The 12,229-nt window shown below is 42.3% G+C and overlaps 1 protein-coding gene across 1 annotated transcript in view; it reads right to left on the bottom strand.

The window, feature by feature from the left end:
* Positions 1-2,620: 2,620 nt before the first annotated feature.
* LOC140495759 (interleukin-13 receptor subunit alpha-1-like) overlaps positions 2,621-12,229 on the bottom strand; it is a 32,976-nt gene continuing 23,367 nt past the window's right edge. Inside the window, exons 6-10 of the mRNA XM_072594835.1 lie at positions 10,670-10,821; positions 8,998-9,130; positions 6,512-6,614; positions 5,608-5,692; positions 2,621-4,854 (exon numbers count right to left, since the gene is read on the bottom strand). Coding sequence (XP_072450936.1) covers positions 4,633-4,854; positions 5,608-5,692; positions 6,512-6,614; positions 8,998-9,130; positions 10,670-10,821 — 695 coding nt within the window. The 3' untranslated portion in view covers positions 2,621-4,632. The remainder of the gene's footprint in view (positions 4,855-5,607; positions 5,693-6,511; positions 6,615-8,997; positions 9,131-10,669; positions 10,822-12,229) is intronic.

Here is a 12,229-nt window from a genome sequence, read left to right as displayed (position 1 = left end):
AAAGGCAAACTTTTATTCTTAATCTTGTTAACTGGTTTTTCATTCTTTTTGCCTCTTTTGTCCCCATCTTTCATTTTCTCTCTAGGAGGCATGTTGCCACTTCAAGATGCAGGAGTCAAAAAGATTCTCAAGTGACAGAGAAGTGAAAGTGGTTGAGAATGTGGAGCAGAAGCTACAATCAGATCAGCTATGATCCTAATGAACTGCGGATCAGACTTAGAGGGATGAAAACTGACTTCTAATTATTATGCAGCCCATTCCCCTTTGTTACAGTGCTCCTGATAAAAGCATTGTACTGAGCTCTCTTTGCTTGTCTCAGAAGCTAATTACTCCCAAAATCAATAAATTAGATCAACCTCAGGTTTTTCTCTGCGTTTGATTATTCAGGGTTCCCTGTTTCCACCACTACACTCCGATGTGAAGGAGCTGTCATTTTAATGATGCTGTGACTTATCTTCACCATACTCAGTATGAACTGTAGCTCAGTGATAATACTTTCACCATTCAGTTCAAAGGTTGTGCATCGAAAGGGGAGCTGCTGAAGCTGCTGGGTTTCAGATTGTGAAGTTAAACTCAGGTCTTTCCTATCCTCTGTGGCAGATATTAAAGATTACTTGGCATAACCTTGAAGAGAAGCAGGGGGATTTTCCAGCGTGTCTTTGTTTAATCTGAAGTGCTCTGGGGTCTTTTTATTATGTCAAAGGCACCACATAAATGCAAGTTGTTGTTGTTGTATGCTGGCCAATGTTTATCCAGATTATTTGGTCATGATTACACTTCCAATTATAAGATCTTGCAATGTAAAAAGAAATGACTGGGCTATTTTCCTACACATTATAAATGTACTTCGGAAAATAGCTTCACCATTTGTAAAACCTTAAAGTCATGAAAGGTGTTATGGAAGTACGTCTGTATGCTGATTTTTAATGCTATAAACATTAAACCAGTACCTTTTTGAAGTTTGCAAATGATCCATCCAGGCATTTGTTTGGGAATGCAATTGAGGAAAATCTTACACTTTTTAAAAATTCTGAAATAAAAAGATCCTATTGATGTTTACAAAACAAGAAATACTAAAACAAATCTTTCTCTAACTCCTGCCGTGAGGATCCGTTAATTTAAAAACCTCAGACAGAAGGAATCCTAATTGATGCTAATCTGCATTAGACCTTAATCCAGTTTATGAGACCCACTAGGGTTTGTGTTACAGTAAGTGATGCAATGTGGAAATAAAGTCGACGTCAACCTTGCAAGGAACATAGTTCTTGCTGATTCAGTTTTGAATCACAGGGTTTAATCACAATTAAAGAATAGACTATTTCAGTTACTTTGATTAAGTGACTCTTGCTTCATGTTGAAGCAGTAACGCCAGCCAAACATTCACACAAAGTCAGGAAGACATCAAGCTTGGAGTAAAAACACAGCTGCTGAAAAATTCCAACCTTTAAAAATTGGCTGATATCCCTCACCATAACAACTTGAACAAAAATAAAAGATCACGCTTCTAATGTGGGAGCATCATACGCACAAATTGGCTGTAATTGGTTGAGTTTTTAAAAAAATTCACTCATGAGATGAGGATGTCATTGAGTAGGCCAGCATTTATTGCCTATATGAGAAGGCAGTTAAGCAATACATAGGCCAGACAAGGTTTAGATGGCAGTTTCTTTCCCTAAATGCCATTAGTGGTGTTTTTCTGACAATTGACAATAGCTTCATGGTTATCATTAGACTCTTTAATCCAGATTTTTATTGAATTCAAATTCTGCCATGGATGTGGACTTGGGTCCCCAGAATGTTACCTGGATCTCTGGATATGCTGTCACCTCGTGGTATTGTACAGCACTCTGCAGGTTTCTAGAGAGGACCTCTTCTCTCTTTCCAAACCAAGTGGCACCGTGAGGTGTGGGTGGTGTAGTGGTCAATCATGAACCAGAGGTCGAATCAAATACACTAAGGATGGGGGGTACAGAGTTCAAATCCCAGCACAGAAGTTGGCGAAATTTAAATTAAATTAAAATTAAATTTAAATAATAGCTTGGAGGCTGAAAGCTGATTTCAGTAATCAATACGGCAAGACTGTTAAAAATTGCTGTAAGACCTCCCTGCCCTAGGAAAGGAAATCTGCCATCCCTGCACAGTCTGGCCTACATGTGACTTTAGATCCATAGCAATTTGGTTGACTCATAACTGCCCTCTGAAGAGTTCTAGCAAGACCCTTGGTTCAAGGGACAATTTGGGAAGGGGAACAAACGTTGCCCTTTCTAATGTTCCCATGAACAAACTATTTTTATCTCCAAAAAGTGGGGCACATGAAGCATATCTTAGTTTCTTTTCCTGGAACAAGTCCTCAGTGAATATACACCAATTTGTATCATGTATTGTCGGTTAGAAGATACTGTCACTCTTACCACAGGTATATTGGGAAAGATTTATAAGTTGATAATCAACCTGTTTGGTGACCTCATGAACATTTCTTTCATGACCATCAAGCTATCGAGAAGAGTCCTGAGCTCCTCATGACTTCCTTCGGGGGATTGGAAAGACACCATATAAATATCAGTCATTTTTCATCCCAGTTCAATAGAATCCCAGGTGTTTGGGAATGAAAATACTCAAACATAATAAAATTTTTATTGAAGGTTTGACAATTTCACATCATATACACAAGTAAACATTTCTCCTTAAGAGAAGAAAGACTGGAATGTATATGTACAATGATTCTCCGCCACTTGGAAGATGGGTTTATAGAAAATCGTGAGAAGTGTTATCACTAAGTAATAGGTTATCTGCAGAACAATGTGCCCAAAGAAAATGCATCAAAAGAAAAATCAGCACACAAACACATCTGTGGATGTTCCTCTAGAGAGGACACAAAGTCAGTTAAAAATTGAGTACAGAATTAGAAAATGTCTTTCCAAAGTTGAAGTAAACAGCTGTAAAGGTAGAGCAGGAATGGCCTTTGTCGAAGGAGCTTTCAAACTTGAAAACCAAACTGGGTTTCTCTCTCCATTGATGCTGCCTGAGTTGCTGAGCGCTTCCAGCAAAATTTGTTTTTATTTCACATTTCTGCAACTCTATGTTGTTGTGTTTCGATGAAGGGTACCTGACTCGGACAGAAATTTATCTTTCATTCTGACTGTCATTTAAACACCCCTCGCTCTGCTCTCAAACTGGAACCTCTGAAATTACTGCTGAGAGTGTGTTGCTGGAAAAGCACAGCAGGCCAGGCAGCATCTGAGGACTGGCAAAATCAACGTTTCAGGCTGGAGCCCTTCATTTCCTGATGAAGGGCTCCGGCCTGAAACGTCAATTTTCCTGCCCCTTGGATGCTGCTTGACCTGCTGTGCTTTTCCAGCAACACACTCTCAACTCTGATCTCGAGCATCTGCAGACCTCACTGTCTCCCTCTGAAAGTTTGGTCCATAATTCCTTCTGCTATTCCACCACTCAGAAACAACTAATTTTTTTTTAACAAAGCTTGCAAATTCTACAATTGGACCAGTGTACACCAATTTTAGTGCTTATAAAGTGTTCACTGGGATACTTCAGTGAATCACAGGAAAGTTATCAAAGACACATCATGTTTGAACTTTGTGCATTCTGTTTCAGTCTGCTGCACTGTTTCTTTTGCATTGTTGAATTAACAGAAGCCTGGACTTCTCTATCCGTGAGATTCTGGTTTGGAAAATGGTTACTGTGAAGCAACTGTTTGTAATCTGGCAACTTTTCATCCAAACACTCTTATAAACAACATTTCAGCCTCTCACCACAAGTTCAGAGGTTCAAAATTCAGTTTATGCACCAAAGGAAACACAATTTATATGGTTAGTCTCCATCAGTCAAGATTGAAAATCTTAATGATATTCATCCACCAATGTTTAAATGCATGTGGATGCATCTGGCAGAGAGACAGAGAGCGTGAGAGAGAGAAAAAGGGATTGAGAGAAAAAGCGAGAGAGTTTGAGTGTGTGCATGTGTATATATACACACGCATGAGAATGCTTTTATGTACCTGGTGTACATTTGTCGAAGTATGAGTTTGCTGCATGCTTTTGTCTGCTGTGCACACATGTGTCTGCTGCATGTTCATGGTGACCAGTTCCTTGATTTCAATCTAATAAACAACAGAGATTGATAGTTAATGACCAGGTAAGGTGTTGCATGTTTGGAAATGCTCTCTTGCGAAAAGGCTGGTATTTGACAGGCCTCGACACAAAGTGAGTGGTTCGTGCTTGATGGGTTGGTGCTTGGCATCTCCCCAACATACAGATAGTTATCAAACAGTAAGCCAGCGCTCAGTGCTAGGCACTGTACAAGCTCACAGACTGCTGACCAGTTCACTGACTGGGAACCACCTGTACAGTACGAGGAAAGAAACATATCACAATTTCATGAACACGAGCTAAGTGGACTGAACCTGTAGTGGTCTCTATCGAATGTCACAGCAGTTAATTAGATGCAGATATGATGCAAAATACCTTAAATCTGACAGCTTGGTCATTCATTCTTGGAATCCACTGACAGGGCGCTGTCCTGAGCAGTCTATGCATTGTTGCGAAAGAGAATTTTCTATTTGTGCACGAATAATGTTATGGGTCTTGACCCATTAAACATGGGAAAATGTTCCATTCAAGACATCACCAGGTTAAAATGTACACTGTCATTATCCAGAAGACTAGCCTCATCCACAAATGTAACGGATGTTTCCTCCTCTTCCGATGTCTTGGTCTCACCCAGTTTCGCTTCTTTCTCCACAGAGGTCACTCTCAGTTGCTCGACGTTTGTCACCTTGCAGGTTATTTCTTCTTCTGCCTTGAAAATCAGGCTTTCCTTTGGTTGCTTACTCCACATCTGACAAAGCAAAACAAACCTCAGCTCAGTAACCCTTCTTCACTCTTTTCCTGTTTCATCGCGAGGCTTATTTCAATTCATTCACAGGATATGGGCCTCACAGGGTGGATCAGCATTGATTTCCCTTTCCGAATTACCCTTGAGAAAAGCGAGGTGGTGTTGCCTTCTTGAACCACTGCCACCCACGGTATTATTTTGTCGGACCTCTAAAAACCCAGAATGACACGAGTTTGTGAAACGAACAATGGTCAAAAGTAACAAGGTCAGCCAGGTGGACCTCACCGACGAATGAGTTCCCTGATTGGAGTTGTTAATCTGGTCTAATCAGGAGTCCTGGCTGACAGATAAAAATAGAAGTGTCGGAGGTTCCGTTCACTTGGGGCTGGCTCAGAGAGCAGGATTAGTGTCAAGGACTCTCCACGAGTAAACAAAGGCTGACTTGGAGGCCAAATACTGGCCTCCGTGGAGTTATTTCAGGTGGTTTTAATATCTAAATTTAAAAAAGAAAGGGTTGCATTTATATAGCTCCTTTCAAAACCAGAGGGCCTCCCAAAGGCTTCGCAGCCAGTGAAGCACTTTTGAAATGTAGTCAAGTGTCAAGGGCAAACTGGGACACTCACCACTTCCTACCTTTGTAATTCAGCCCTCAGGAAATCTTTGCATTTTCTGATTCAGATCTCCTCTACGTGCATGACTCTAATTTCCATTCCCATGGCGCAGTTAGAGAATGAAAGCAACCTATTGTTAACTTACCACATCGTCTCCATTGGAGTCACTAAACATGCCTTTAAAAAGCTTTCCTGGATCAGGGATTGGTGGCAAGATCAAGATCTGAAGCCTTAAAACAAAAAAAGTAAAATATAATTCGCGGAATGGGAAGCGAGGCAGTCATCGCACAGAGAAAGTCTCACACCAATCAAATCCACTTCAGTCATACAAGAGGACACAACTAATGGTTAGTTAATGGAATAAATTCATTTAGATGATTTTGTTTAACTGGTCCAAATCAGAATTATGGAAACTACAGTCCAGAATAAGACACAGGACAAGGATAATCAATCTCGTCTTGTCATCTATCCCTGCCTTGCATTTGCCTTCCCCTCATTTTCTTTGCCTACCTTCCAACAGTACTCTAGTCTCCACAACTATTCTAGAGTCAAGAATTCCACATTTCAGTGTGAATGCAAGCGTTCTTTCCCTTCTGAACAGTCATTCTCTAACTTAAAAATTGCTCTCTCAAGGAAATAGATGACCTGATGCACTCCACCAAATCCTAACTGCAGTTTCAACACTTTGATCAAATCGCACCTCAACTTTCTCCACTCATGGATGGATTAATGCAATCTCTCCTCATAATTGAACTCACTGTTATCTGGTCTAATCTTTTTCCCTTCTGGTACTCCTCTAAACTTGGGCTCTTTACTATGTCCTCTACGTTCTCACTTTCCAATTAGCCACTCAACAACCTATTAGGCTTCACATCAGAGATGCCTTCTTAATCACTATGAAATAGCTCCCCTTATCAGCACACATCTTCTTAACGCCAAGTAATTTGTTCATCTGCACCAAGAGATTTTTGTCTGTTCTTGCAATATGGATCGATATTTTACAAGCAAGTTAAAGAGATGTTTTCGAAACCAGGACAGAAAGCTCTTACTGTTTCAAGTAGGTAAGGAGTGTGATTGCAGAGGCTGCCACCAGGATGGGGACAATGATGAGTAAAGCAACTTTCCAATTCCAACCTGGCCCAATGTCTTCCCCTGTGAGGAATATCACAATTTTATTCATGGAGAGATAAAAGACCAAGTCCTGTCATCAAAACTATATGATTCACATTATTAGATATTTAGAGTCAAAGTCATACAGCCTGGAAACTCGTCCATGCTGACCAAATTTCCCAAACTAAATGAGTCCCATTTGCCTACATTTGGCCCATATCCCTCTAAACCTTACCTATTCATGTACTTGTCCTTTAAATGTAGTAACTGAACCTGCACCTACCACTTTGTCTGGCAGTTCATTCAGACATGACCCACTCTGTGTGGAAAGGTTGCCCCTCAGATCCCTTTTAAATCTTTCTCTGCCCACCTTAAAAATATGTGCTTTAGTTTTGAACTCCCCTATCCTCGGGGAAAAAAAGCCTTGACTATTCGCCATATCTATGCCCTTCATGATTTTAGAAACCTCTTTAACATCACCCCTCAGCCTCCAATGGTTCGGGGAAAAAAAGTGTCCAGCCAATTCAGCCTGTTAACATCCTGGTAAATCCTTTCTGCACCATATTCAATTTAATAACATCCTTCCTATAGCAGGGTGTCCAGAATTGTATGCAGTACTTCAAAAGTTGCCTCACCAACATCCTGTAAAGTCGTTAACATGTTGTCCTAATTCCTCCCAATGATCTGAGCAATGAATGGAAAAAGTGAGGACTGCAGATGCTGGAGATCAGAGCTGAAAAATGTGTTGCTGGAAAAGCACAGCAGGTCAGGCAGCATCAAAGGAGCAGGAGAGTCGACGTTATGCCCGAAACGTCGATTCTCCTGCTCCTTTGATGCTGCCTGACCTGCTGCGCTTTTCCAGCAACACATTTTTCAGCTCTGAGCAATGAAGGCAAGCATGCCAAATGCATTCTTAACCACCTGTGAAGCAACTTTCAACAATCTATGAACCTCTAAGACTCTCTGTTCAACAATACTCTGCAGGGCTTATCATTAATGTAAGCCCTGCTCTTGTTCGTCATACCAAAATGCAACTATTGTAGAATCTCACATTTAATTAAACCCCATTGCCACTCCTCGGCCCATAAACCCAATTGATCAAGATCTCTTTGTAATCTTAGGTAGCCTTCCTCACAGTCTACTATACCATCAACTCAATAATGGATTTTTAAACCACGATAAACCAAGACCCAGGGATGAGGGGATGGGGTGTGTCTGGCTAAAGGTTTGGTGCAGACTCAATGGGCTAAATGGCCTTGTTCTGCACTTTAGAAATTCTCTGAAAGTAGCACTCCTATTGTTGGTAGGCTAAATGGGTGTTCACAATTCCAAAATGGTGGAGCAGGAAGAGCAGGGACATTTGTAAACATGACTGCGGTTTGCCAAATGGGATTGGGTTTCTCTCTACATGGCCACTGCATTTTCAGATCTATTTAAAATAATGGGTAAGTAAGGTAAAAAGGATTTTCTGCAGTACCTGATTCACCTTGTGGTGAGCTTACTCAGCATCACACAGCACTAACAGATCGGAAGCATCGTTCCTCAGTGTTATGTATTAAAAGGGCTGGAGCAGAGCTATAGTATTATCAAGTCAGATTGTTGAATGGCCATGATTTTGAGAAGCTCAGTTTGACTGCTGAGAGGTTAGGCCTGATGGTATTGGTCACTCAAATCATTGGTAACTCCCTGGAAAGTCTGCCATTCAGCTTGGAGTAGGGAGGGGAGCAGCAATAAAGGCAGAAGAGAGAGAGCAGGTCATCTGAGGCTCTATAGAGAGGTCCCACTCCAACAGAAAGCCATCTTAGATACCTTCCTTTCATTAAGCAACCTCTACCTGAGCTCAATAATCTACTGCAATCCCAAATCCCACCTCATACCAGAGCATAGACAGTGCTCCCCTGTGGCTCAGAAGGTCACCATGACCCTTAACCTTCCTGCCACTGACTTTTTCCAGGCTGTGCTGGAGACATCAGTAGCGTCTTCCAGTTTGCAGTGGAGCACAGCATCAGGGAGCTCACGGAATCTTATACTGGGAGTAATTTGTACACACAGACAAAGGGACGCAGGAGAAGGAAGAACTAGGCTTCACCCACAATGCAGGTTTAAGACATAGAGCAACTTCCATAACTACAATACCTCCAAAGGCACATAACAGCTAATCAAGTAGTTTTATAATGTAGTCACTGCTGTATTATAGGAGTCAGAAAACTCCAACTTATACACAGCACTTTCAAAGAGTAACGTGACAATGAGAAGATTCCTGCACTGTTGATTGAGGGATGTATATTGATCAAGACTCTTGGGATAATTTCTTGGCTTCCCTTCAAAATGGTACAATCCAATTGACAAGTTTGATTTTCAGTTTCTAAGTTTACATTTGCTCTCTTGAAGTCAGGTACTGGATATTTGGCAATGTTTCTCTTACCGAACAATTTCTCTTCACTCCATTCACTCCAGATTCCGTTGTCTCCACAAGTGATGGTGTACATGGCCTGTACCTGCGCTACATTCTGAACATTCGGGTCTGCGTCTGGAATGATCGTTTCTGGTTTGACGGACTTGAAGGAAGAAAGCATCAGACGGTGATGAACAAAAAGAGAAGGCATGTGTTAATTCTATAAATAATGTGCATGAAAGATGGAGGGCAGTCTGGGCCTCGTAACAGACAATAAATGGAATCCATCTGAATAATGGTCAGTGAGACTTTGGAATGGTGGGGGGGGGGGGCGGTGGTGCTGCTAAAAGGATAATGTTGAGACTAATATTGAGATAATCGTGTCACTTCATAAATTAATATTGTGACTCCACGTGGAATATTGTCGTACAGTCCTGGTTATCACGGTACAAAGGCTTTTCAAAGAATTGAGGGAGAGAAATGTAAGGAGCAATGCTGCACACTGGCTATGACTTCATGGGAAGAGAAGGGTAAGAGGTGATTATGAAATGCTGCCATGAGCATTCACCTTCTCCAGAACGATCGAACCACAGAAAATAATTTGTATCTAAAAGATTAGATTACAGTGTGGAAACAGGCCTGTCGGCCCAACAAGTCCACACCGACCCGCCGAAGCGCAACCCACCCATACCCCTACATTTACCCCTTCACCTAACACTACGGACAATTTAGCATGGCCAATTCATCTGACCTGCATATTTTTGGACTGTGGGAGGAAACCGGAGCACCCGGTGGAAACCCACGCAGACACGGCGAGAATGTGCAAACTCCACACAGTCAGTCACCTGAGGCGGGAATTGAACCCAGGTCTCTGGCGCTGTGAGGCAGTAGTGCTAACCACTGTGCCACCGTGCCGCCCATTTACCAAAGGACTTGGTAAATGGAAATATTTGCATTAGAAGTGGTTAAGCTCATATTCTTCTGGGTTCAGGCCCACTGAGTTGGCCTACTGGTCTCTTTCAGCCTACTTTTGGGAGGATGACTACAGAATGGTGATGCCTACCTTCCCCCAAGAGGCAGGTAGGTTCTTCGGTCAATTAAAGTGCCAAATGAAGCCCATCATCACACCCCATCTGGATTTCCCCCATGTCCTGGCAGTTCCCCAGCCAGAATGGTGGTGGCCTGCCTTTGCGAGAGAGTGAGAGGCACAGATGAATTGTTAACCTGCGAACCCTTCAATTCATCTGCAGCATGGTGGTAAGCGTGGGAGAGTTTCCCCAGTCATAGAATCCCTGCAGTGTGGAAACAGGCTATAGGGCCCAACAAGTCTCCAAGGACCCTCCCAACACCATCCCACCCAGACCCATTCCCCTATCGTATCCTTATAACCCTGCATTGTCCATGGTCTATCCACCTAACCTGCACATCTTTGGACAGTGGGAAGAAACCGGAGCACCCGGAGGAAACCCTTGCAGACACGGGGAGAATGTGCAAACTCCACACAGACAGTCACCCAATGTTGGAATTAAACCTGGGTCCCTGACATTGTGAGGCAGCTGTGCTGACCACTGAGCTACCGGCTGCCCTAGTTAGAACCCTCTGATAGCTGTTTTACCTCAACAGCCTCATGTTAAAAATCTCGCCATGTGGGACCTTCCCATAAGCTGATAATCAGTTACATCTTGATGACAGAGATACTCACCTCATAGACAATCCAATCACTTCTCATCGCGTTGCTCTTTCGTATTCTATATCTCACGCATTTTTGGTTCCAGTGAGCTGCGGGATTCCAGCTGATGCGAAACACTTTGTCCATCTTAGAAATGTTGATTCCCCAAGGAGGAGACAGTTGCACTAGAAGAGGGTGGAACATATCACATGAGGGTCAATGTTGTTCAGTAAACACGAGCAGAACTGGGTAACGTCATTATAACAGAAGACCCCACCATCTGAGCTACTGCTTCAAGTGAGGTCAGATTTGGATATGATTTGCTGGTTTGGAAATAGCACTGCACAATTCATATAAATAGGTCACCTTGAAGAGAGTCCACACAGGTGATTAACAAAAAGAGAAGGTATGTGTTAATTCTATAAATAATGTGCATGAAAGATGGAGGGCAGTCTGGCCCTCCTAACAGACAATAAATGGAATAATGGTCAGTGAGGTACATGAGACTTTGGAATGGCGGGGGGGGGGAGCAGCAACAAACAGCACCAGTTAATGTCATTTGGCCATTAATTCCTGGTTATTTACACCAGCAAGTACTGGTGACAGTCTGCCTCTGGCAGGATATTTTACCCGATAATGGCAATGTTTATTATCTCCTGTAACACAAGAAGAATCCAACTGATGTTTATTACTGCTATTACGTACAAACATTACAATCCTCAGGTGCATAAGGGTCTGGGCTAATATTGAGCTTTCGGGTTGCATGGAACTGAGTAGAGTGTCATGCATCAAGTGATCTGAGCAGAGATGGAGTATGATATCTTTGTTCTCTCATATCACATGTTGTGATGCAGAAAAGATGTCATGACTATATCTCTTAAAAGGTACTTTGATATATTATGTCTCTTAAAGGTGTACTTACTAAGACAATGCGATGTAACACAACGAACCTCATTAAGACATCGAGATGTAACACAACAGACACGTGCTCATTGCACACAATGTTTGACGTTCCATTGATTGGGAACGCCTCAGCTCATAACTTGTGCCTCAGACACAGCCCTATCAGCCAAACTCGATTTTGTTACTTATGAGCAGGGTATGGGAAGGTGGACGTTTACTGACCATCATTTGCTACCTTTAGATGATGGTGGTGGATCTTTTTTGTAAAGGTTTTAATCTAACTGAGTTCCCTGCTGTGCCAATTCAGAGGCCCTCGACCATTTGATGTTAGATTGAAGTCACATTGGCCAGATCAGCTCTGGAATGGCCTTTCACAACCAGCATTCGAGAATTAGTTACATTGACCCATGGCAAAAGAAGAGCTATACACACACACACACACACACACACACACACACACACACACACACACACACACACACACACACACACACACGTTATATACATATATATCCCACAAGCAAATCTGGTCGTTATTTTATGGCTGTTCATTGCAGGTTAGGTGAATTGGCCATGCTAAATTGCCCATAGTGTTAGGTGCATTAGTAAGAGGGAAATGGGTCAGGGTGGGTTACTCTTCGGAGAGTCAATGTGGAGTTGTTGGGCCGAAGGGCCTGTTTCCACACTGTA

Source organism: Chiloscyllium punctatum, chromosome 25 (assembly GCF_047496795.1).
Source record: "Chiloscyllium punctatum isolate Juve2018m chromosome 25, sChiPun1.3, whole genome shotgun sequence".
Taxonomy (NCBI): domain Eukaryota; kingdom Metazoa; phylum Chordata; class Chondrichthyes; order Orectolobiformes; family Hemiscylliidae; genus Chiloscyllium; species Chiloscyllium punctatum.
Note: the sequence above shows the minus strand (reverse complement) of the source record. Positions and strands in the feature narration are given on the sequence as shown.